The sequence below is a fragment of the Medicago sativa genome, chromosome 3, assembly GCF_051527215.1.
Source record: "Medicago sativa cultivar Bolivia chromosome 3, Bolivia_mono, whole genome shotgun sequence".
NCBI classification, from domain to species: domain Eukaryota; kingdom Viridiplantae; phylum Streptophyta; class Magnoliopsida; order Fabales; family Fabaceae; genus Medicago; species Medicago sativa.
The window spans coordinates 73,727,940-73,751,029 of record NC_140751.1 but is presented as its reverse complement, the minus strand read 5'-3'; the positions used below and the strand labels follow the sequence as shown (position 1 = coordinate 73,751,029).

General features: G+C 36.6%; 1 protein-coding gene and 1 non-coding gene across 2 annotated transcripts; one reads left to right on the top strand and one right to left on the bottom strand.

The window, feature by feature from the left end:
* The first annotated feature begins 1,155 nt into the window (after positions 1 to 1,155).
* Positions 1,156 to 4,420, top strand: LOC146940049 (zinc finger BED domain-containing protein RICESLEEPER 2-like). The gene is made up of 4 exons (XM_085753633.1): positions 1,156 to 1,353; positions 1,811 to 3,071; positions 3,202 to 3,947; positions 4,047 to 4,420. The coding sequence occupies exons 2-4, from the start codon at positions 1,814 to 1,816 to the stop codon at positions 4,083 to 4,085; spliced, it is 2,043 nt and encodes a 680-aa protein (XP_085609759.1). The 5' UTR covers positions 1,156 to 1,353; positions 1,811 to 1,813; the 3' UTR covers positions 4,086 to 4,420.
* Positions 4,421 to 9,742: 5,322 nt separating this feature from the next.
* On the bottom strand, positions 9,743 to 9,849 carry LOC146940048 (small nucleolar RNA R71). Its single transcript, XR_015033798.1, has one exon. It is a non-coding gene; the product is annotated as a small nucleolar RNA R71 (small nucleolar RNA).
* Positions 9,850 to 23,090: the final 13,241 nt, after the last annotated feature.

Sequence of the window (23,090 nt, the reverse complement as noted above, 5' to 3'; positions counted from 1 at the left end):
CTGTTACATGCATGATATAGCATTATTTGATTATTTAAAGAAAAAAAACTATAGTATAGAAGAATGAAGTAAACGCAGAAGGATGTGCAGAGACATGGCCATTGAAGCATGCCTTTAAATTAAGGTAATTATACCGTCATGGTTACGCTGTGAACCTTTATATTGTAAAAAGTACAACCGATACCGAGACATTAAAATCATGTGTGTCCGCAATTGTGGTTGCAAATAATAATTTAATTTTCTTTTGAGGGAATAATTTAAAATTATACATTGGAGATAACAGGAAATGAAACAAATTTTAACTTTGACACAAAAAAAAAAAAAAAAACTTTTATTCTTGGTGACAAGTTGCTGATATATATATATATATATATGTATGTATATATATATATATATATATATATATATATATATATATATATATATATATATACCACATTTTTTTAACTTCTACTACTATGGGTGATATTAATAAATTTTTTATAGTTAATAAGAACAACTAACTAATGTAAGTTGTAACTAATCTTTACATATATATTTCCTCTAAAAAAAAATTGCACATATATTGTTTACTTGTGATCACGTCTATGATGTCAAACATCTACATTTTACAAGATAATAAATATTTGAAGGCAGGTCAAAATATGATGAAAGTATTGTTAAAAGATTAATGCAAGGTTAGCCCCATATAAAAATGAAATTTTCAACAAAAAACGCCCAATATGATCCTTTTCCGACCAAGCTAGTATAATCAATAATATGCATGTAGGATGTGATAGTTAGAACTTAGAATCTGGTAAACGTTGTGGGGGGATTCCCAAATTGTGTGAATTATTGAGTTGACATAATGAATATTGAATGTGACTCTATAATAATTTCATCCCAACTGTTTGCAAGGCTTGGCCACGCCTAGGGTTGGGAATAGGCTAGGCCGGCCTACAGGGGCCTACGGCCTGGCCTGTTTAAGCCTGGCCTGGCCTGGCCTATTTATTAAAAAGGCCAGGCTAAGGCTTTTTAAAAAGCCTATTTAATAAAACAGGCCAGGCTTAGGCTTTGAAAAAAGCCCGTTAAACCTGATAGGCCGGACTATTTATACCATAAGTTAAGCCTAATAGGCCTAATTATTATAATATAATATATATCAACAAAAAATCATTCCCAATTCCCATTGGCCGCTAAAAAATATCAATCCCAATATAAATAGAAATAATTTTTTATTGAGAGTCACATAAGTCAGACTCATATCAAACAAACGAAACGACAAACCCTATTCCTTTGGCTTCTCTTGAGCACCGTCGCGGCCGCCGTATCACCTGTTGAATCGCTGCTGCTTGCTGCTACCTTATCGATCAGGTTTGAATCCTATTCCTTTGGCTTCTCTTATATTTCTATTTTCCATTTCCCTTTCTATCTATTTTTAGATTAATTTCAGATTCTCATATAGTTTTTCATTAATCTGTAACACTGAAACAAACGTTGATTTTCTCATATTGATTTTCTGAGAACACTGAAACAAACGTTGATGAATGAATGAACATGAAAACTGAATAAGAAATGAAGGTTTCGATTTATATTGCATCAGGGTATAGAGTCCTCTTTCTCTCTGTTCATGGGTCGATGAACGACTCTCTCTCTCTCTTTCTATTCATGGGTCGATGATTCATGGGTCTTGTTTTAGTGATTTTAATCCCTTGTATTGAATCATTTTCATTAGACTGATATACAAGGCAATAAGCAGAAACTAATAAAATTGATTAATAGTTTTCTACTTAATATAACACATTTTCATTAATGTTTTTACCATGTATAGCAAATGTCTTCTCAAGCAAATGAAGAACCAACTCAAGCAGGAGCAGACACAACTCAAGCAGAAGCAAATGCAACCCAAGAAGAAGAAACTCAAGCTGAACCAATTGTTGGGAGAAAGAGGAAAAAAACAAGTGTAATTTGGAAAGATTTCGATGAAAAGGAAATTACTAAAGGTGTGTTTAGAGCTGTTTGTAAACACTGCAAAGCACAATATACTACTGGGACGGTAGGATCCAGCACAAGTCAAATGAAACGACATCTTTTAAGTTGCACAGCCAAGAAATTGCAAGATGCTACTGAAAAGAGACAAGCTGCTATTCCATTTAAGCGTGTGAGTTCAGGTAACCCCTTTCTTACTTCTGGTGTTGGATACTCTAATGAAAGGATGAGGGAAATAATTGCAACTGCTGTAATGGTTCATGAATATCCTTTTAATGTTGTTGAGGATGATGTTTGGATGTGGGCATTTGAATTTGCAAATCCTGAGTTTCGCAAGGTTACTCATAAAACAACAAGAAGTGATTGTTTGAAACTATTCGAGAATGAGAAAAAAATCTTAAAGAAACAGTTGGAAAGTGTGAGCAAGATTAGTTTAACAACAGATATGTGGAAATCTAGCCATCAAGTAGTTGAATATATGGTTATCACAGGACATTTCATTGATGCGGGATGGAATCTTCAGAAAAGAGTTTTGAGTTTTGTGAAAGTGCCTGCACCAAGACGTGGTATTGACGTGGCTGATGCTATTCATAAATGTTTGAAAACTTGGGGGATTGAAAGTAAAATATTTACAGTATCTGTTGATAATGCTGCTTACAATGATTTGTGCTTGAAATATCTTAGGGATAATATATCGCTGAGTAGAAAGTTAATCCTTAATGGTGATTTGTTTCATGTTAGGTGCTGTGCGCATATTTTGAATTTGTTAGTGCAGGACGGCCTTAGTAAAATTAAGGATATCATTTTTAATATTCGAGAGAGTGTCAAATATGTTAACCACAATGATGCAAGGCTAAAGAACTTTTGTGATCTGGTTGAGCAAAAAGGTTTGAAAGAAAGGAAACTCGTCATCGATTGTCCTACAAGATGGAATTCAATCTTCAATATGTTGTCAACCGCTTTGAAATTTAAAATTGTATTTTCAGTCTACAAAGAAAAAGAGCCTCACTATGATCATGCCCCTTCATCTGAAGAATGGGACAAAGTTGAGAAAGTGTGTAAACTGCTCGAAGTGTTTAATTCTGCTACTCATGTGATCTCAGGTAGTTTCTCAACTATTTAATTTTTGTACTTTATTACTCTTAGAAATGTTTAATGTAACTAGTGTTTAATATAACTATTTTTGTACTTTATTACTCTTAGAAATGTTTAATATAACTATTTTGAATGTAGGTAGTGAGTATCCGACTGCAAATTTGTATTTGCCTGAGGTCTGGAGGGTGAAGCATGTACTTGATATGGCAGATGAAGATGAAGATCTCTTTATGAGAGAAATGGCAAAACCAATGAAAAAGAAGTTTGACAAATACTGGGGGGACTGTAATTTGTTGATGGCTATAGCTAGTGTTTTGGATCCTAGGTGCAAATTTCACAGTGTTTGTATATGTTTTCCCAAGATATATAAATCCAAGGAAGTTTCTGATGAGATTATAGAGAAAGTTAGGCGTTCCTTGGAATTATTATATGATGAGTATGTGGCCTTATCTTTGGAAGAGTCTTATTTGATGCCTGATGTTAATTTGGATTGTGATAATCCATCTTCCTCTCAAACAAATGTTAAAAATGCCACTGGAATTGATGAAATGTTACAAACCATTCGGGAGCAAGAAGCCATTTCTCCCACGAAGTCAGAATTGCAAGATTATCTTGATCAAGGTGTTCATGTTGTTCCTAACTCTGAATCCTTTAGTGCTTTGGACTGGTGGAGGAACAACAGCATGAAATATACGATCTTGTCTAAGATGGCTGCTGATATACTAGCTATTCCAATCTCAACTGTTGCATCCGAGTCCACATTCAGTGCTGGAGGTAGAGTTATCGATGAATTTCGCTCTAGATTAAATGAAGAATCTGTTGAAGCTCTCATTTGTGGTGGTGATTGGTTCCGTCATAAGTATGGTGTGAAGAACAAATCAAAGGTTATTCTTTGTCATGATATTTTACTAATATTTATTCATATATTCATATGGTATTGTTTAGTCCAATAACTAAAGTATTTTTTTCTTTTGGTTCCCAAGGTTGATAAAGATGAGATACAAATCAACTTGAAGATTTGATATCAACTTGCTGACTTGTGTGATATGTTGAATTATGCTGACTTTTGCTACACCTTGAAGATTTGATATCATTTTGGTGGTCTATGTACATGGAGCTGACTATGAGTGATATGTTGACATGCTGACTTTTGCTACACTTTTGAGTTTTGACTAAGACCATGTGACTATGAGTCTATGACTAATGAGTGTCACTCTATCACTCATTTCTTTTTTTGTTTTCTCATATCAAGCACTTTATGAAATCATATGACTTTCTATTTTTTTGGTGAATTGTACTCAAATGGTTGATAAATATTGATGAGTACTAACGAAAGATTATTATTATTAGCTCTAAATTCATTGTGATTTGTTGTTTTGTTGTTATAGGCTTTTAAACAGCCATTTATGTTGTTAAAATTTGTTTTTAGTAAAATAGGTTTTTAAGTAGGCTTTAAGGCCTGTTTTGTCTATTTAGTTGGTAAAATGAACTCTTTGATGACCTTAATGTTAAATAGGCTTTAAAGTAGGCTTTCAGGCCAGGCCAGGCTTTTTAATAGGCCAGGCCAGGCCAGGAAAAACGGCCTATGATAGGCCATAGGCCAGGCCTAGGCTTGTATAATTTTTCGTAGGCCAGGCTCAGGCCTTTCAAAGCCTGGCCTGGCCTATTCCCAACCCTAGCCACGCCCCACATGCTGGTTGGTGGCTTCGCTGCCGTGAGGATGCTTCATACAACATTTTAATAATATTCTATATTATACTATCATTCGAGCGCTCGGGTCTTTTTGTCCGAAATTTACATATAAATTATGAACGATGTTTTTTTATGAAATTTTATTTTTCTTCGAACAAAAAATGAAATTTTGATTAAAATTATTTTGAACCCAAATTGACACCGAGATCTGGGGATAAACATAGTTTGTTACTATTTAAAAGTAAAAAATATCTATATATATATATATATATATATATATATAATTTTAATCAAAATTTCATAAAAATATATTGTTTATAATTTATATGTGTTAGCGCAGTAAAAAAATCAGAAAGACGGACACAGAATGCCCATCTCAACACTAATAATAATAATAATAATAATAATAATAATAATAATAATAATAATAATAATAATAATAATAATAAGTCCGGGTTAAATTGGTTAAGGGCGGGAGATGCTAATTCTAAATTCTTTCACGCAATTATGTCCGAACGGAGGAGGGTGAACACTATTATCTCTATCAAGGTGAATGGGAGCAAGTGGAGGAAGTATCGGATGTGAGAGGAGCTGTGTTTGATCATTTTCAAAATCATTTCAAGTCTATTACGCACAACCGGCCTGCTATGAAGATTTCTCTTTTAATTTGATCTCGGAGGAGAGTGGTTCGGTGTTGACAGCCCCTTTTACTGAGGAGGAGATCAAGAAGGCGGTGTGGGAGTGTGATAGCTTCAAAAGTCCAGAGCCGGATGATATATTAATCTTGGTTTTTACAGGGATTTTCAGGAGGTGTTAAAGGTGATTTGAAGCCTTTTTTATGAGTTTCACCGGCATGGTAAATTACCTTAGGAATAAATAGCACTTTTATTGTTTTGATTCCGAAAGTCGAGAGCCCCCGATGTTTGGCTAATTTTCGGCCTATATCTCTCGTTAATAGTGTGTACAAAATTCTTTCAAAGGTTCTTGCTAACATGTTGAGACAAGTGATCAGGATCGTAATTTCAGAAAGTCAATCAGCCTTTGTGAAGGGGCGCCGGATTCTTGATGGTATTATGATCACAAATGAGTTGGTTGATGACACGCTTAATAGAAATAGAGATTTATTATTGTTCAAGGTTGATTTTGAAAAAGCTTACGATTGAGTGGACTGGCGATATTTAATTGATGTGATGGATAAAATGAATTTTCCAAGTAAATGGAGGACGTGGATGTTGGAATGTATCTCATCAGTTTCTATGTCTGTTCTTGCGAATGACAACCCTACATATGAATTCAAGATGGAAAGAGGTCTTCGTCAAGGGGACCCTCTTTCTCCCTTTCTCTTTTTGCTAGCGGCAGAAGGTTTAAATTTTATGATGAAGGTGTTGGTGGAGAAGGGGTTGTTTCAAGGTTATGAGATGGGGCCGAAAGGTAACAGTAGCATAACTCATCTTCAGTTTTTTGATGATACTCTTTTAGTGGGGGCTAAAAGTTGGGCGAACATTCGAGCTCAGAAATCGGTGCTGATTCTGTTTGAAGTTATTTCTGGCCTCAAAGTTAATTTCCACAAGAGTAGGTTGTTTGGGGTCAATACCTCTGATTCTTGGTTGCATGAGGCTGCTTTGGTTATGAACTGCAAGCATGGTCGACTTCCGTTCTTATATTTGGGGCTGCCTATTGGGGGTGATCCTAGGAAATTGAATTTTTGGTATCCGCTGATTGATCGGGTTCGAAAATGGTTATCTGGTTGGAAGAGTAATAATTTGTCGATAGGGGGCCGCCTGATTCTTCATAAGTATGTTATTTATGCCTTGCCGGTCTACTTTCTTTCCTTCTTCAAGGCTCCCTTAGGTATCATTTCTTATCTTGATTTTATTTTTAACGCATTTGTAGGGTTGGGGGGGTGAGGATTTTAGGAAAATATCCTGGATTAAATGGGATACTATTTGTTTGAAAAAAAAATAGGGTGGCTTGGGGGTTAGGAGGTTAAGGGAGTATAATTTAGCTCTGATTGGTAAATGGTGTTGAAGGAGAAGCAGATTTTATGGTATAGGGTGTTGTGTGCCCGTTACGGAGAGGCTTGGGGACGGTTGTGTCTTGGAGGGGGTGGTGGTTTGGTGTGGTGGAAGACTGTGAATGATATTAGAAAGGGTATTGGTATGTTAGGTGAGGGTTGGTTGACCGACAACATTAGCAAAAAGGTGGGGGATGAGTCTTCTACGCTGTTTTAGAAAGACCCTTGGTTGGAGGGTGGGTCATTGGAGGTTACCTAGGTTGTTTGAGCTAGCTGAAAATAAGTTGGCGACCGTGACGGAGATGTTTACTTTGGGGTGGGGAGTGAATGGTGAAGCTTCGAAGCGGCGGAGGAGGTTATTTTCTTGGGAAGAGGAGTTTATAGGGGAGTGTGTGGAGCTACTTACTTTCGTTGTTTTGCAGGTAGCTTAACGGTGGGTTTTCAGAACACTGCTGCTCATAATTCTCAGGTTCTTTGGCTTAAAGTGGTACCTCTCAAAGTCTCAATTTTTTCTTTGCGATTGGGTTTGAATCGTATTCTCACTAAAGACAATTTATTCAAAAGGAGGGTCTTAGAGGTTGCGCGAGCAGGGCTGTTTGGCGAACTATGGATCTAATAAGGACAGGGATCATTTATTTGTTAAATGTAATTTTTATGGTAGAATTTGGCAGCTTATTGGTGGTTGGCTCGGTTTCTCTACACCTATTCATGGCAATTTAATGGCTCACCTTCTCCAATTTGGTGGGTTAGGGGGATGCTCGACTAAAGTTCGTTATTCTCTTAATATTATTTGGTTAGTTGTTGTTTGGGTTATTTGGAAAGAGCGGAATCGTCACATTTTCCAGAACAAAGAGGAAAACTTACATGCACTTTGTGAAATGGTCAAGCTTCAGTCTTTTTGGTGGTTAAAGTCGAAATACGTTACTTTCGATTTTGATTATCAATTTGGAGGCTTAATCATATTCTGTGTTTCTCTACTGTTATTTTGTGTTGTTTGTTTTTCTTCATTTTTTTGTTTGTACAGTATACTTGACTGTTTGTATATTTCTGTAACCTTGGTGGGTTGGTTTCAGCACACCTTGTACTGAATCAACTAGTCTTGTTTGTATGTTACTATTTGTATGTTAATGATGACATGCTGTCATTACGTAATTTTTAGGACTTATTGTGACATTTTGATAGAGTTCTCATGCAATTTATACTGTTCTGGAGTGCAAAAAGCTTAAATATTGAAGTAAGTCTGTTCGAAGGAAATCGAGCCACGCCAATTTCAAGCCGTGCTGCGATTTTTGAAGCAAAATTACATCCTCCCTGTTTGAGGGAAATCGCGGCACGCCTATATACATGGCGCGGCGCGATTTTGATGGGTCAGGCCCATGACTTCTATAAATACTGCACTAATCCTGAAGAACAAGGGTTACGATTTTGGAGAGCAAAGTGCGATTTTGAGACATCGGAGACGGCTAGAAGGGCGATTTCTTCAACCTTTTACCAATTCATGTATGTTTTAATTATTTCGTTGATTATGCTATTTGTAAACTCGATTATGAGTAGCTAAATCTCTTAGAGATTAGATACGAGATGAATCTTTGTAACCCTAATTGACACATGTTGCTGTGAAACTCTATTTTGTTTATGAATTCAATTCTAGTTTATTCAATTCAATTGTTCTTAATGCTTTTTATATCTTGATCACATATAACTTGATTTCGTGAGAATGAATGACCACTGACCATGGCTTTCAACTTAGACCTAATTGAATTGTTCTAATAAACAGGGTTAGTCTAGGAATAGATAATCGTTTGTTAGTGATAATAGGTTAACGTTCGGTAAAACCTTCAAGAATTATTAGACCACCTAAGGAATTAGGGGTTGTAGTTTAAGAAGAGGGTCCTAACTCAAGGGATTGATTAGGGCTAATTTGTTAATCATCGTAAACTAGAAGAGGGTTCATAACAAATAGGTGCAGTAGACCAATTAGGGGAACTTAGAGGATTCGACGGATCTGATCTCATCTTTCTCTCATATTTTCTTAATCAAATCTAATTTCTTTTATTTGATTTCATAAAATCAAACCAAATCTTCTGCCTAGTGGCAAACTAAAAATAAACTTTACACATCCTAATTATATAACGAAATTGAATTATTGAAGTTAAAAACAGTCCTCGTGGGATCGATATTTTTACTACTTCGATAGTATTTGGTGCACTTGCCAAACGTCTATCAAGTTTTTGGCGCCGTTGCCGGGGAATGTTGAATTATTTCAACAAGGCAATTACGTTATAATTTAGGGTTTTTGCAATTTAAATTTCTGTTTTTAATTTTTATTTTTCTGTTTTCATATTCACTTGATTACTTTGCGTTGTGCAGTGCTACTAAGGTATTTTGCTGTTTATGCGAGGTAAACAGAGCTCAGACGACTTAGAGTACGATCCGGAAATTGAAAGAACTGCTAGAGCACTTAGGAAAGTTGTTCGATCGCAAAGGTTAGCTCAGTCCTTTCCACCGGGTGTTCGAGAACAAATACCGGAGCCACTCTCAACTGAATCTGAAACGATCTCTTCTCCTAAATCTGCAACTATGGAAGGAGAAGGAGTTGTACCACCGAGACCTAAGCTAGGAGACTACGGATTAGCCACTCATCGCGGTCAACTGACCCATACTTTTCAACCAGCTAACCCAGTAGCTTTCGACATCAAGACAACTGTCCTCAACGGTTTGAGGGACAAGCAATTTGATGGGACTGATGCTATGAGTCCTCATGAACACTTGAGCCACTTTGCTGAAACCTGCGAGTTTTGTGTGCAACCAGCCACCGTGACGGAAGCACAAAAGAAACTAAGGCTATTTCCTTTCACCTTGACGGGAAGAGCAAAAGATTGGTTGCTAACAATACCAAACGGGACTGTCCAAACATGGGAAGAGTTAGAGCTGAAGTTCTTGGAGAAATATTTCCCTATGTCTAAGTATTGGGACAAGAAGATGGAGATCTCTAACTTCAAGCAAGGAGAAGGTGAATCATTGTATGATGCTTGGGAGCGATTCAATTTGCTTCTTAAGAGGTGCCCTAATCATGAGTTCATCGAGAAACAATACCTCCAAATCTTCACTGAGGGGGTAACACCAAACACTAGAATGTTCTTAGATGCTTCCACGGGAGGTAGTCTCAAGAGCAAAACTGATCATGAAGTCCAAGCTTTAATTGAGAACATGGCTGGAAATGAGTATCGTGCTAAAGCTAAGAAGAAAGAAAGAGGAGTGTTTGGGGTGAGTGAACAAACTGCTATCCTTGCTAACCAAGCAGCTATGAACAAACAAATCGAAGCTCTAACTAAGGAGTTTCAAGGCTTCACTTTGGCTCATAAGCAACAACAAGTGGCTGCAATCAAGTGTGACTTATGTGGTGAAGAACATCCCAACGGTGAATGTGTTCCAGAAGGATCAAGTGAAGAAGCTAGCTTCATGGGAGGTTATCAAAGGCAGAATCAATACTACAATTCAGGCATCAATAAGCATCCAAATCTAAGCTACTCAAATAACAATGCTTTGAACTCTCAGATGCTCACTCCTCCTCAACAACAACAAAGGAAGCCATCAGCTCTTGAGGAAACTATGATGAACTTCATGAAGATGACTCAAGGCAACTTTGAAGAGATGAAGAAGAGTCAAGAAGCTGAAAGAAAGAACAATGAAGCTTCTAGGAAGATGCTTGAAACTCAACTGGGGCAATTAGCTAAGCAATTGGCTGAACAAAACAAAGGCGGATTTTCAGGTAACACTAAAGACAACCCTAAGAATGAGTCTTGTAATGCTATTGAATTGAGGAGCAAAAAGGTTTTGACACCTTTAGTTCCAAAAGCTCCAAAGAAGGTTGATGATGTAGTTGAGGTGGAGGAGAATGATGTAGTTGAAAAAAATGATGAGGGTGAAGTTGAAAAAGAAGATGATCATGGAGTAGTTGAAAAAGAAAGGAAGAAAAAAATAGAGGGAGAAAAAAGTGAGAAGTTAATTGATGAAGATTCAATCTTGAGGAAGACGAAGAGTCAAATATTGAAGGATGGAGACAAACCACAAGTTATTCCATCATATGTGAAGCTTCCATACCCTCACCTTTCAAAGAAGAAAGAAAAGGATGAAGGTCAATTCAAGAAGTTCATGCAACTTTTCTCACAACTTCAGGTGAATATTCCTTTCGGCTAAGCTCTTGATCAAATGCCGTTATATGCTAAGTTCATGAAAGACTTGTTGACTAAAAGAAGGAAGCCTAAGGATGATGAGAACATAGCACTTTCTGAGAATTGTAGTGCTATTCTTCAAAAGAAGCTGCCACCTAAGCTGAAGGATCCTGGTGCATTTACTATCCCTTGTTCAATTGGACCGGTAGACATTGGTAGAGCTTTATGTGACTTGGGAGCAAGTATCAACCTGATGCCTCTTTCAATGATGAAGAAACTTAAGTGTGGGGAACCAAAACCAACAAGAATGACCATTACTTTAGCTGATCGGTCAATCTCTTATCCTTTCGGTGTACTTGAAGATGTGCTAGTCAAGGTTAATGACTTGGTGTTCCCAGCAGATTTTGTGGTCTTAGATATGGCTGAAGATGAAGACATGCCACTCATTCTAGGAAGACCTTTCCTTGCAATTGGTCGTGCTTTGATTGATATTGAACGTGGAGAGTTAATGTTGAGGTTCCATAAGGAGCAGGTAGTTTTCAACATTTTTGAGGCAATGAAGCAACAAGATGAGAACCACAAGTGTTACCGGATTGACGTTGTTGAAGAAACAGTCGAAGAGAACTCCCTTGAATCTCAACCTATTCAACCTATGGAAGGAGAAATTGTTAAACCTTTTAAAAGTAAGGAGGTGATTGAAGATGTTGGGGTGCAAGAGTGTGTTAAGCAACTTGAAGTAAGCACAGATCAAATGCAACAACAATCATCAGAAGACATCATTGACAATAAGTATGGGGGATTTGGAAGTTGGAACAACATGCCTAAGACTACTTTCACTAACCCTTGTAGTGTGTTTGCTTATAAGAAGATACCCTTTGGAATGCATAATGGGCCGGCTACTTTTCAATGGTGTATGCTTTCTATCTTCTCTGATACAATAGAAAGAGTTAGGAGGTACTGTGACAAAGAGTTGGTAAGGAACAAGCCTGTTGATGAAGCTGTAGATCTAAGGAAGTCTGGTGCACAAGGAACTTTCAAGGGTAAGGAACAAAAGCTGAAACGGTACCGTAAAGGAGGACTCCCAAACAATGAAGAGGGAGAGACATCAACTGATCCTTAGGGATAGTCATCAGTCAAGCTAGTGACGGTAAAGAAGCGCTGGGTGGGAGGCAACCCACTATTTATTTTTCAGGTATGATTTTATTGCTTTCAAAAACAAAAACACAAAAATATTTTTTCTTTTCTTTTAATACAAGGCAGGAAAGTTTTAAAAATTTGTTCAAGGATACCTCTTGCCAAGAAAATCATGCAACGTACTGATGTCTTGCATGATTCTCTCCTAAAAAGTTTTTCAAAAATTCAAGGAACTCAGGCATTTTTCAAGAAAACAAAATTTTGGGCCTGAGGAAGCAAAGAATGCTCCCTGTTTGACCAAAATCGCGCCGCGCCTATATATGGCCGCAGCGCGATTTTCATGAGCAAACTGCCTAACCCCCTGTTTTAAGGAAATCGCGTCGCGCCTTGTATTTGGCCGCAGCGCGATTTTGCTTGGAAGCTGCCCATAGGTTTCAAAAACTAGCCGTTACAAACCCACCATCTCCCAACCGTTGCAAAACTAGCCGTTACAACGCAAAATCGCGCCGCGCCTTGCATTTTGGCGTGCCGCGATTTTGCCCAAACAGCCCTATAAAAACATCACTGTTCATCATCATTTTCATTCCATTCTTCCTACCTTTCTCTACCAAAACTTCCCTAAACTTCCATTCACGAATTTTTCTCATCTTCATCTCCTTTTTCACTTCCTAAACATCATCTACCCACAACCCTATCATCAATTCATCAATCCAAACCAACACCAAACCACCATCATTCCCAACTTTCCCAAAATTCACAAAACTTCCCTTTCACCATCTTCCTAAACCACAAATGGCCTCAAACCAAAGAAACACCCGCTCAAAGAAAACAACCAACCCCAAACCATCCACAAGCAAATCCAAACGCCCTCGTGCCGCATCCAAACCACCCGAAAACGCCATCCATTTCATCAATGACCAAGCCCAAGAGTTCCATCAATCTATGAAGAGTTTCGAAGTCATAGGGGAGAGGAAGTTTGATTTCACAAAGCTTGTGAAGTATCCTTTCTTTGAGTCTGAATTACGAAGGAGGGGGTGGACGAGGTTGAATGAGATGATCGACGAAGCAAACAACAAAACGGTGATCGTCGAATTCTTTGCAAATGCAAGGGTGTCCGATACACCCTTTCAATCTTTTGTTCGAGGAAAGTATATTGATTTCAGCCCAGATGCTCTCAATGCATGGCTGAATGTTCAAGCACCGGAGGAGTGTTGGGTTGAAAAATTGAGGAGGGAGAGATTTGCCATTACGGAGGATACCTTTGATGAGATCATCACCACCATGTGTAGGCCTGGGTCGACTTGGAAAAGGTCCCGGATGCTTACCTATGCAGAGATGCTGCCGATACCCAAGGCGTGGGTGTCCTATTTGGTCCAGACTCTTGAGAGTGCATCTTGCACTTCTGAAATTCCTCTCAAGAGGGTGCTTGCTGCCTACGCCATCATCAAGGAGCACCCTATAGATATTGGCCGCCTCTTGGCCAATAGTCTTCATGATCTAGCAACCGGGAACACCACACAATTGGGGCATGGAAGTCTAATTAATTGGTTTTGTGAGCAAGAGCTTGTGCCGGCTTATGATAGTGATCTCAACACCAGCAATATGAAGCCAATCACGGACTCGGTAATGGATGGATTTGTGAAGAAATATGAGGGCTATATGAAGGAGAGAGAGAGGGAGGCAGCAAGGCAACAACAAATGGACCAAGGAGGGAGTAGTAGCCAAGGTGGTTATGCTCCTCTTCACCCAAAGCTTGAGGAATTCATGCATGTGCAAGCTAATTGGATGAATGAGACTTCGGACCAGCTGTGGGTGAACCGTCCTAGGTTCTCAGCTGCGTTTGCTGCGGAGGCTCAATTGCATATGGGTCCGATTAGTGGGTCTTGTGAGAGGTTTGGAGGCTCCCGTGAGCGCATGGAGCAATATTTTACACATCAAGAAGAGTATGGTCTGCGGATGAGGAGGGAAATCACTGATGATTTCAATGCCACCGAGCAAGATCAAGGGGATGGCATCTTTGAAGGATTGAGGACACCGGGGGCTGGACACTCGGATGATGATGTGAACATGGGCTGATCTACTGATGGATTAACATTTTCTGCTTTGTATTTTATTTTCAGTCATTTTTCTTTTGATGTATTTTCTTTATTTTCTTTTTAATGTCAAAGTCCATTGAACTTATTTCCCTATTGTAATTGCTCCTGCACTTGTTTATTATTAATGAATTTGTTTTGTTTCATGTGACCTATTCCAGTTTAGTAACAGTTGTTTGATGAAACGGTATTCCAAAAGTTCTAAAGGAGGGGTGACTTGATTCAAAGGCGAAGTGTACGGCGTTGCTAGGTAGTCACATACTCCCAGAAATCTCAGCCATAAGGTTCATTGCCAAATTTGTTTTTCAATTTACTTATATTTAGATTAGTTTTCCATGCAACTACATTTCTAGAACTTGCATTGTTTCTCTATTATTGATTGGTCTTTGTCAATTACACACTGAGGCAAAAGTGCTTGGTCCTGTGAGCCTTTTTGAAGCCTACCCTGTTTTAATTTGTTAAATTTATCCTTTCTTAACCAATTGTGAGCCAGTAGGATTAGAACTTTTTGTTCGGTGACAAACTACATTACAAGCCTAGAGACTTTTAGGACTTGTCCCTTAATATATTTTCTGAGTTAAGGCATTGTAGAATATTGCTAAAGATTAAGTTTGGGGTTGCTATTGGAATTTGCAACCAACTAAGTTTGGGGTGGGGGTACTAGAGAATAAGAGAACAAAAATATGAAATTGACATGCAAAATACACACAAAAATGGTGTATCAAAAAAAAAAAAAAGAAATTGAATGATGAAAAAGGGACAAAACATTGAAAATCCGAGTAACTTCAAACTCGATTGTCCCTAAATGTTAAAAATGTTCTCTAGTACCTTTGCATTGATTGTATTTCCACAAGGTGAATGAATGAAGGATTGAATTTTGTGCTTTAACTTCCGTAGGAATGCCTAACTCAAATTTTGTGTAGCCTACTTATCCAAATATATCCCACCTTCACCTAAGCCCCGTTATAACCCTAAAGACCTCAAAAGTGTGTAATGATATTGACTTTGATTGATGTTTAGAAACTTTTCAAGCGTATGGTAATATGTAGACCTGCATGTCGACTGGTAGAACCCTATTTCAATTTGAATGCGTGGAGTTGTGAATTGGTGGATGCGAACAAGTCAAACTAGCTCATCTTTAGCTAGAAGGAGAATGAACTTTTGGGTACTATCGTTTTGTCAGGTAACTGTTATTTTACTGTCGTTTGTCACTGTTGCAAGCAAATTCCTTGAGGACAAGGAATGGTTTAAGTTTGGGGTTGTGATGACATGCTGTCATTACGTAATTTTTAGGACTTATTGTGACATTTTGATAGAGTTCTCATGCAATTTATACTGTTCTGGAGTGCAAAAAGCTTAAATATTGAAGTATGTTCGAAGGAAATCACGCCACGCCAATTTCAAGTCGTGCTGCGATTTTTGAAGCAAAATTACATCCTCCCTGTTTGAGGGAAATCGCGGCACGCCTATATACATGGCGCGGCGCGATTTTGATGGGTCAGGCCCATGACTTCTATAAATACTGCACTAATCCTGAAGAACAAGGGTTACGATTTTGGAGAGCAAAGTGAGATTTTGAGACATCGGAGACGGCTAGAAGGGCGATTTCTTCAACCTTTTACCAATTCATGTATGTTTTAATTATTTCGTTGATTATGCTATTTGTAAACTCGATTATGAGTAGCTAAATCTCTTAGAGATTAGATACGAGATGAATCTTTGTAACCCTAATTGACACATGTTGCTGTGAAACTCTATTTTGTTTATGAATTCAATTCTAGTTTATTCAATTCAATTGTTCTTAATGCTTTTTATATCTTGATCACATATAACTTGATTTCGTGAGAATGAATGACCACTGACCATGGCTTTCAACTTAGACCTAATTGAATTGTTCTAATAAACAGGGTTAGTCTAGGAATAGATAATCGTTTGTTAGTGATAATAGGTTAACGTTCGGTAAAACCTTCAAGAATTATTAGACCACCTAAGGAATTAGGGGCTGTAGTTTAAGAAGAGGGTCCTAACTCAAGGGATTGATTAGGGCTAATTTGTTAATCATCGTAAACTAGAAGAGGGTTCATAACAAATAGGTGCAGTAGACCAATTAGGGGAACTTAGAGGATTCGACGGATCTGATCTCATCTTTCTCTCATATTTTCTTAATCAAATCTAATTTCTTTTATTTGATTTCATAAAATCAAACCAAATCTTCTGCCTAGTGGCAAACTAAAAATAAACTTTACACATCCTAATTATATAACGAAATTGAATTATTGAAGTTAAAAACAGTCCTCGTGGGATCGATATTTTTACTACTTCGATAGTATTTGGTGCACTTGCCAAACGTCTATCAGTTAATATATTTGAAAGCATGGATTTCAAATGAACGTATTTAAATAAGCAATTTAGTCACATATTTAAATAGAATGACAAACTAATAGATCAATAAGATTAAACTCTCCCTTTGGATATTTAACATGACATTTTAAAGAATTTAAATATATATATATATATATATATATATATATATATGTATGTATGTGTGTGTGTGTATATGTATGTCTATATATATGTATGTGTGTGTGTGTGTGTGTGTGTGTGTGTGTGTGTGTGTGTGTGTGTGTGTGTGTGTGTGTGTGTGTGTGTGTGTGTGTGTGTGTGTATATACAGTACAGGTGTTAGCCTATATTTTTAAGGCTATCATTTAATGTGGTGTTAAATGCAGTCAGAGGAGAGTTGACTTCATCATCAGAGAAATGAAGAGTTGTTCTGAAGGTTCTATCGAAGTTGAGCTTGCTGGGAGCACGTGCTTCAGTTCAACGGATAAAAACCATCGAAGGACAGTTATTTTGGATAAGGACAAGCAACAGATATCTCCAGGCGGCACATTCGAAATTCAAATTAGGAAGTTAAGACTTGTTAGTTTTTATATGGTTATAGGTTTGAATTCGAATGCAGGTAGTTATTTCTATTTGTATAAATAGTAGTTTTTCATAGGAAAAAAGGGGCGCAATTCAATCATACAAAACTTACACTCAAATTATCTGTATGGAAGCGAGAAATGAGTCACAAGTTGCAATGTATGAATCTGTGTACCAATTTACTTTCGATCAATGCAATTTAAGTTCTTTTTCTTAAACGTCTTTGCATTTTACTTGTTCGTTTTGAACAATTTCTTTGTTTTTATTTAACAACTTCGATTGAAGTCAACTGGGTTGATTTCGATTGCTTCTTATTTTCTTTGTTTTATTTAACATTCAAGAACATTACGGTTTCCCACTAATTACAAAAGCACAAATATGCTCTTAAGATTTACTGGTTGATCTTGCAAGTAACTCTGTTTAAACCAGCGTTTGTTTACCAAAAATCAGCGTAAACAACAGGCGACACGATACGATGGACACGCTTTAGAACTCACCATATTACAGTACAGGCTGAGGGTGGCTCACGAGGTCCGGGAGTTACCTATGCCCACGCAGGCTAAGGATAATTCACCCAAGGCTGAGAGTTGCCCACATCCGTTCCTGAAGGTAAATTGTCAGGATAAGGTTTGCCAGCCAAGCCCTACCTAACCACTATTTATACTTAGACATTAGCGTTGGGTCAGACATGACATTTCTTATCCTAAATTGTGACTACACATCTTGAACCCCTAAATGACTTGAGCATAGGAGCACCTGCAGGTACACAACCCCCCTTTGTCTCACTAGGGGCTGGCGAACGACTCAGCAGAACCCAACAGACGATGGATAGATCGGTGTCTTAGCCCCAGCAAAACGGTGGATCTAAGCATCTCAACCATCCCTTTTTGTCTAACCGGATCACTTTTTAACTACATAAACTTATAAAAAAAAACCTTAGTTTTTCCTGTTTAACAAAAATGTCTGACCTGACATAGGCCACAACGTACAAAAATGTCTGACCTTACTTATTAATATACTAGTTTTCTTTTGTAGTCCCTACAAAAATTTACTTGGTTTTTTTTTTGTTTGCACATATTTTATATTCCAACTTAATTTCCTTTTTGTCTTTTACTATAGTGACATATATCTAATGGAAGTTCATGTCTGCAAAATTTACTTCAAATTTTTTTCCTACATATTCTATCTACCAATTCTAGTCTTGTTTTTTAATGATTCAATCTCTTATAGAGCTGGACATCTAATTTTTCTCAAATTTTATTATAGATATTTTCAACTGTTGCATATGTCAGAAAACTCAAAACTAACTTCGATAATAAGTAGCACATCATTGAAAATACAATATATTCTAGTTTCCACTTAAAAGATCACTAATTTAGTGGGGAAACACCTAATACTTAATGAGATGAAATTATATTTTATTCAACAACTACAAACAAGAAAACTAAGCAAGTGGGAGTAGTTGCCCCCCCAATCTGATGTGCATAGAGCAACAAAAACTTCTCTTCCTCAACGTCTAACTATTGTAGGAATTTATTCATTTACAAGAGTTCTTTAGCCATTTTAGTAGCTGCAATATACTCAGCTTCAATAGTGGATCAGGTAACACACTTTTGTAACCTTGATTTTCATGATCACCATCCATATAATGTAAATGTGTAGCCATCTAACACAGGTTCACCCCTTCAAAAGCTTAAATATACTCTAAAACTGCCTTTAAGATATATGAGAATCCATTTAATTAACTGCTTGCGAGTGATCTTTACTAAGAGTAGAGAGAAACCAACACCAACAACATGGACAATATATGGCCTTGTGTATACCATGTCATATACATCAAACTATCAACTGCATATATATAAGGAACTTTATGTCTTTTTTGTTTTCTTCACTTTTAGGGCATTTGTCTATGCTCAATTTAAAATGACTAGGAAGTGTAGTACTCACAAGTTTAGATTTTCTCATGTTAAACCTCTCTAACACCTTCTCAATGTAATTGTGTTGAGATGACCATAATTTACCATTCTTGCTATCATGAGTGATTCTCATGTCGAGGATTTGCTTTGTAGGACCTTAGTCCTTAATTGCAAAGGACTTGCTTAACTCTTTCTTCAGACTTTGAATCTTCTTAGATGTCATGACCAACAATCAACATGTCATCCACATATAACAAGAGAGTAATAAAATGACCATCAGAGAAGTTCTTGGCCAACACACAATGGTTAGCAGTAGTTTTACCATATCCATGCTTCTCCATGAAAAATAAAATTCCATGTACCACTGTGGCATTGCTTACTTGAGTCGGTATGTAACATCCCATATGATTTTAAGCATTTCCGATTGACTCCACAAACCAATAGTAGTTTTTTTAGCATGTTTTGTTCTCACTCACAAGTTTTCCAAGAAACTTCCTAAAATGTCACTTATCCAAAAGTTGATCCAAGTCAAGAACGTGTAACTGCCAAAATCTTATGGAATGGACTACCAAAATCTTATGGAATTGACTACCAAAAGGGGAAGATGTGTTTTGTTGGAATAGGTAGTACCAAACAATTCTTATAAGCATTCCTTCAACTATGCAGTCTCATACCTGCATAATCTTTGGATCCCTCTCATTCTGATGTGAATTCAGTTTGTTTAGAAGCAACTAAGAGCCGGTCATTGTCATACCTTGTGCACCGAAGATCACTCCCCTCCCTCGTCAGCCTCAGGCATTGCATGATACAAACTTTTCTTCAATGTACAGACAAGCTCTTCTTTACCTTTGACTTTGAAACACTTAGGTTGCTCCATATAGAGCTCTTCATTCAGACCTCCATGAAGAAACATCATATTCATATCAAGTTGTTCAACTTCTAGGTTCAAGCTAGATACTATGCCAAGAACGACTCAAATAGAAATCATCTTTGCCAAATGTGAGAAAATTTCTTCGAAGGCAATGCACTTTTTTTTTTTTTTTTCTAGATTGAATTATTTCACAACCAATCTTGTTTTCTACCTTGGTTGTGACTTATTCTCTTTAGTCTTTATCTTGTTTACCCATTTATTATTGTGTGTTCTCCTGCCCTTGGGCAATTTCACCAACTCAAATGCATGATTCTCATGCAAAGAATTCATCTCTTCTTGCGTGACCTTCAACCACTTTTCTTTATCAATATTTGAAATTACCTCTTGGTAGTGATTTGACTCTCCACTATCAATGATTGTCACATACTCTTGTGGAGGATATATCTAAGAAACTTGGCACTCTCTAACAGACCTTTTCAACTCAATTTCAACCGGTGGCTCATCATGATGAGGTACATGGCCATCAACAACATTCTCAACATCTACATGTATATCACCATCATCAACAAAAATCTCATTGGGAGATTTAGGAACACCATCAATGTAACTTCGAGCATCATATTTATGTTTATCAGATTTATCAAAATCTTCAAAGTTTTGGTCTTCAATTCAAGATATATCACATCACAACTTCTGATAATTTCATTGTGAATTAAATCTAAAATATTTGGCCTCCTACGACTCAGAGGACCAGAACTATGAAAGGAAAACAATGAGTGTAAATTTTTAAAGGTGTACCTTTTATTAGAAGAAAGCTTTTCTTCGCAAGGATGTTGAGTCCATTCTTGCATCCGATACTCGTTTTAACCCAAACATCTCCCATACCAACAACTTCACAAACTCTTTTATTTCCAATTTTTATCATGCAAAACTCACAAACAATATAAGGTGAGTAGAAATCACGCCTTGGAGTAACATGGTATGAAGCGTCCGGAATCTATAATTCAAGTTGAATCTTGTATTACAAGGTGTATGTCATCATCATCATAAACAATGGTTTCTTCAACAAAAAAAAAAAATCATCATAAACAACGGAGACATCATTATCAAATGCAATTGTAACTGTGTTTTTATTATTTTTCATATGCTCAAACAACTATTCTAATTTCTGCCACATTTTTTGGACATCTATTTTACCTTCTACATGAGGATATAAATACAAATCAACCCATTGCCTAGTTATAGAAGTCTTTGCATTTTAACGTATCTTTCATAAGAGTCTTGCAAAGTGGATAATTAGAAGAGTTGAACATAAACATACATGGTTATGAATTTTTCTCTATTTAAAGTACACAAATTGAACCAACCAAGACTCTAGTTACCAATTTGTTGGGAAAAAAATCTGACTTAAGTGTCTCTTTAACTTGGAATATTATTTTTCCACACCTTTCCATTTAAATAGACTACCAACCAGAACTAATTCATGAAAACCATAACATACATATTTCCCTAGCTAAATGTGTAAATAACAAAATCTATTCGTGAGTACTCTCACCCTTTCAAATTTCGATGTTCCAAATCCTGTCTAGATTAGAATGATTGTAATCTTGCTAGTCACTATTGTTTGTGAAGTATTAGTTTATCGGTAAAAATTTAACTTCATAATCTGAAAGGATAAAGTTTAAATACCATTTAGATTATTGTAAAATAGTCATAAGCATTACCTTAATTAGAAATGTCAATCACAATTGCAATATCTGGTTGATCTTTGAGACCATATTTCGTACGAGGTCCATGAATGGAATTGAATAGAATTGAAATGGGCATTCGTGTACAATGTTTGGATGTGGTTGAAATGATTCTGGCAATTAACTAGGAAAACTTTTTTTCCTTTTTCAATGAGATGAAATTACGAAATCCGTATATATTTAATTTTCGTTCAAAATTTATGAAAACCTTACTTATTCAACCAAGTTTTTTAGGTGTAACCAAAAAAAAAAAACAAGTTTTTTAGGTAAGAAACATGCATAGTCCATCCGTTTTATTTATCCGGCCTACAAATTCCCATTTTGGGCCTAAATTATTTTTAGTGAGGGAAACTCCAACTTCTTTCTAAACTTTCTTTCTCCTTCGTTCATTAAGGAGGGGTGGTTTTAGGTCATTTTTTGATCTAAAATCACCCCTCTACATCTTTTTTCCCCTTTTATTTCAATCTAAATAAGTGGTTTTCACATATATCAACTTTTTCCTTTTGTGTTTTTTGTGATTTCATCATTTAAGTGTGGTGTTTTGTTGTTCGTCGTCTTGTGTGACGTTTGATTTCGCGTCTTGTCGCGGTGTTCGTTTAGTTCATATTGAAAGATCGGCATCAGTCAATTACAAATTCAATTAATGATTTTGGCGTCAATGTTGCAGATCTGGAAGCATGGGTATTTCAGTGACTTAAATTTTATCATATTATTTGTAGGCATTTTGCCGTTGTATGCTATTAACTTGAGTGTTGTGAGTTTGTTCGCAGATTCACCCTTTACGTTTTTAGCGGTGTTTGTATCTGATGTACTCAATCAATTTGAATGAATGAATAACGTTTTGTTTTTGTCAAAAAAAAAATAAAAAATTCCCATTTTGGGCCATAATTATTTTAGCCCAAGAATGTTGGTAATTGATCTTCCCCCATCTGTTTTTGCTCATTCCCGTCAAATAGCCGAGCGTGAGTTAACTCACGCATGTGTATTTTCAGCGTGAGTTAACTCAAGTAGGTGTATTTTTTAGTGTGAGCTAACTCACTTAGGACGGAAATGGGCAAAAACAGATGGGAGAAGAGCAATTTTCAAGAATGTTGCTCTGCCTTCCCAGGCTTAGCTAAATGAAAGAGAATTTCTTATTCAGATTTTAGATTCTGAAACATGTTTTTGGAGTTTCGAATTATAGAATTCGAAAGGTATCACGACAAAAGATCAAGAATTTTACCATTAAATTATATTCTACTTCGACAACATAATTCAACTAAAAAAATGTATTTAACCGGTTCAACATATATAATTTGCATATTTAACAACCATATATGTTATGATTTATAAAATATGAATTGTGTCAAACCCTCGATAAACTAGTTTTCAAACTAACTGGGTTTCAGTATATTGATATATTTCGGATTCTATTATCTAAAAACTTAGAATTGTTAAGAGTCCCACATCGGATATGTGAT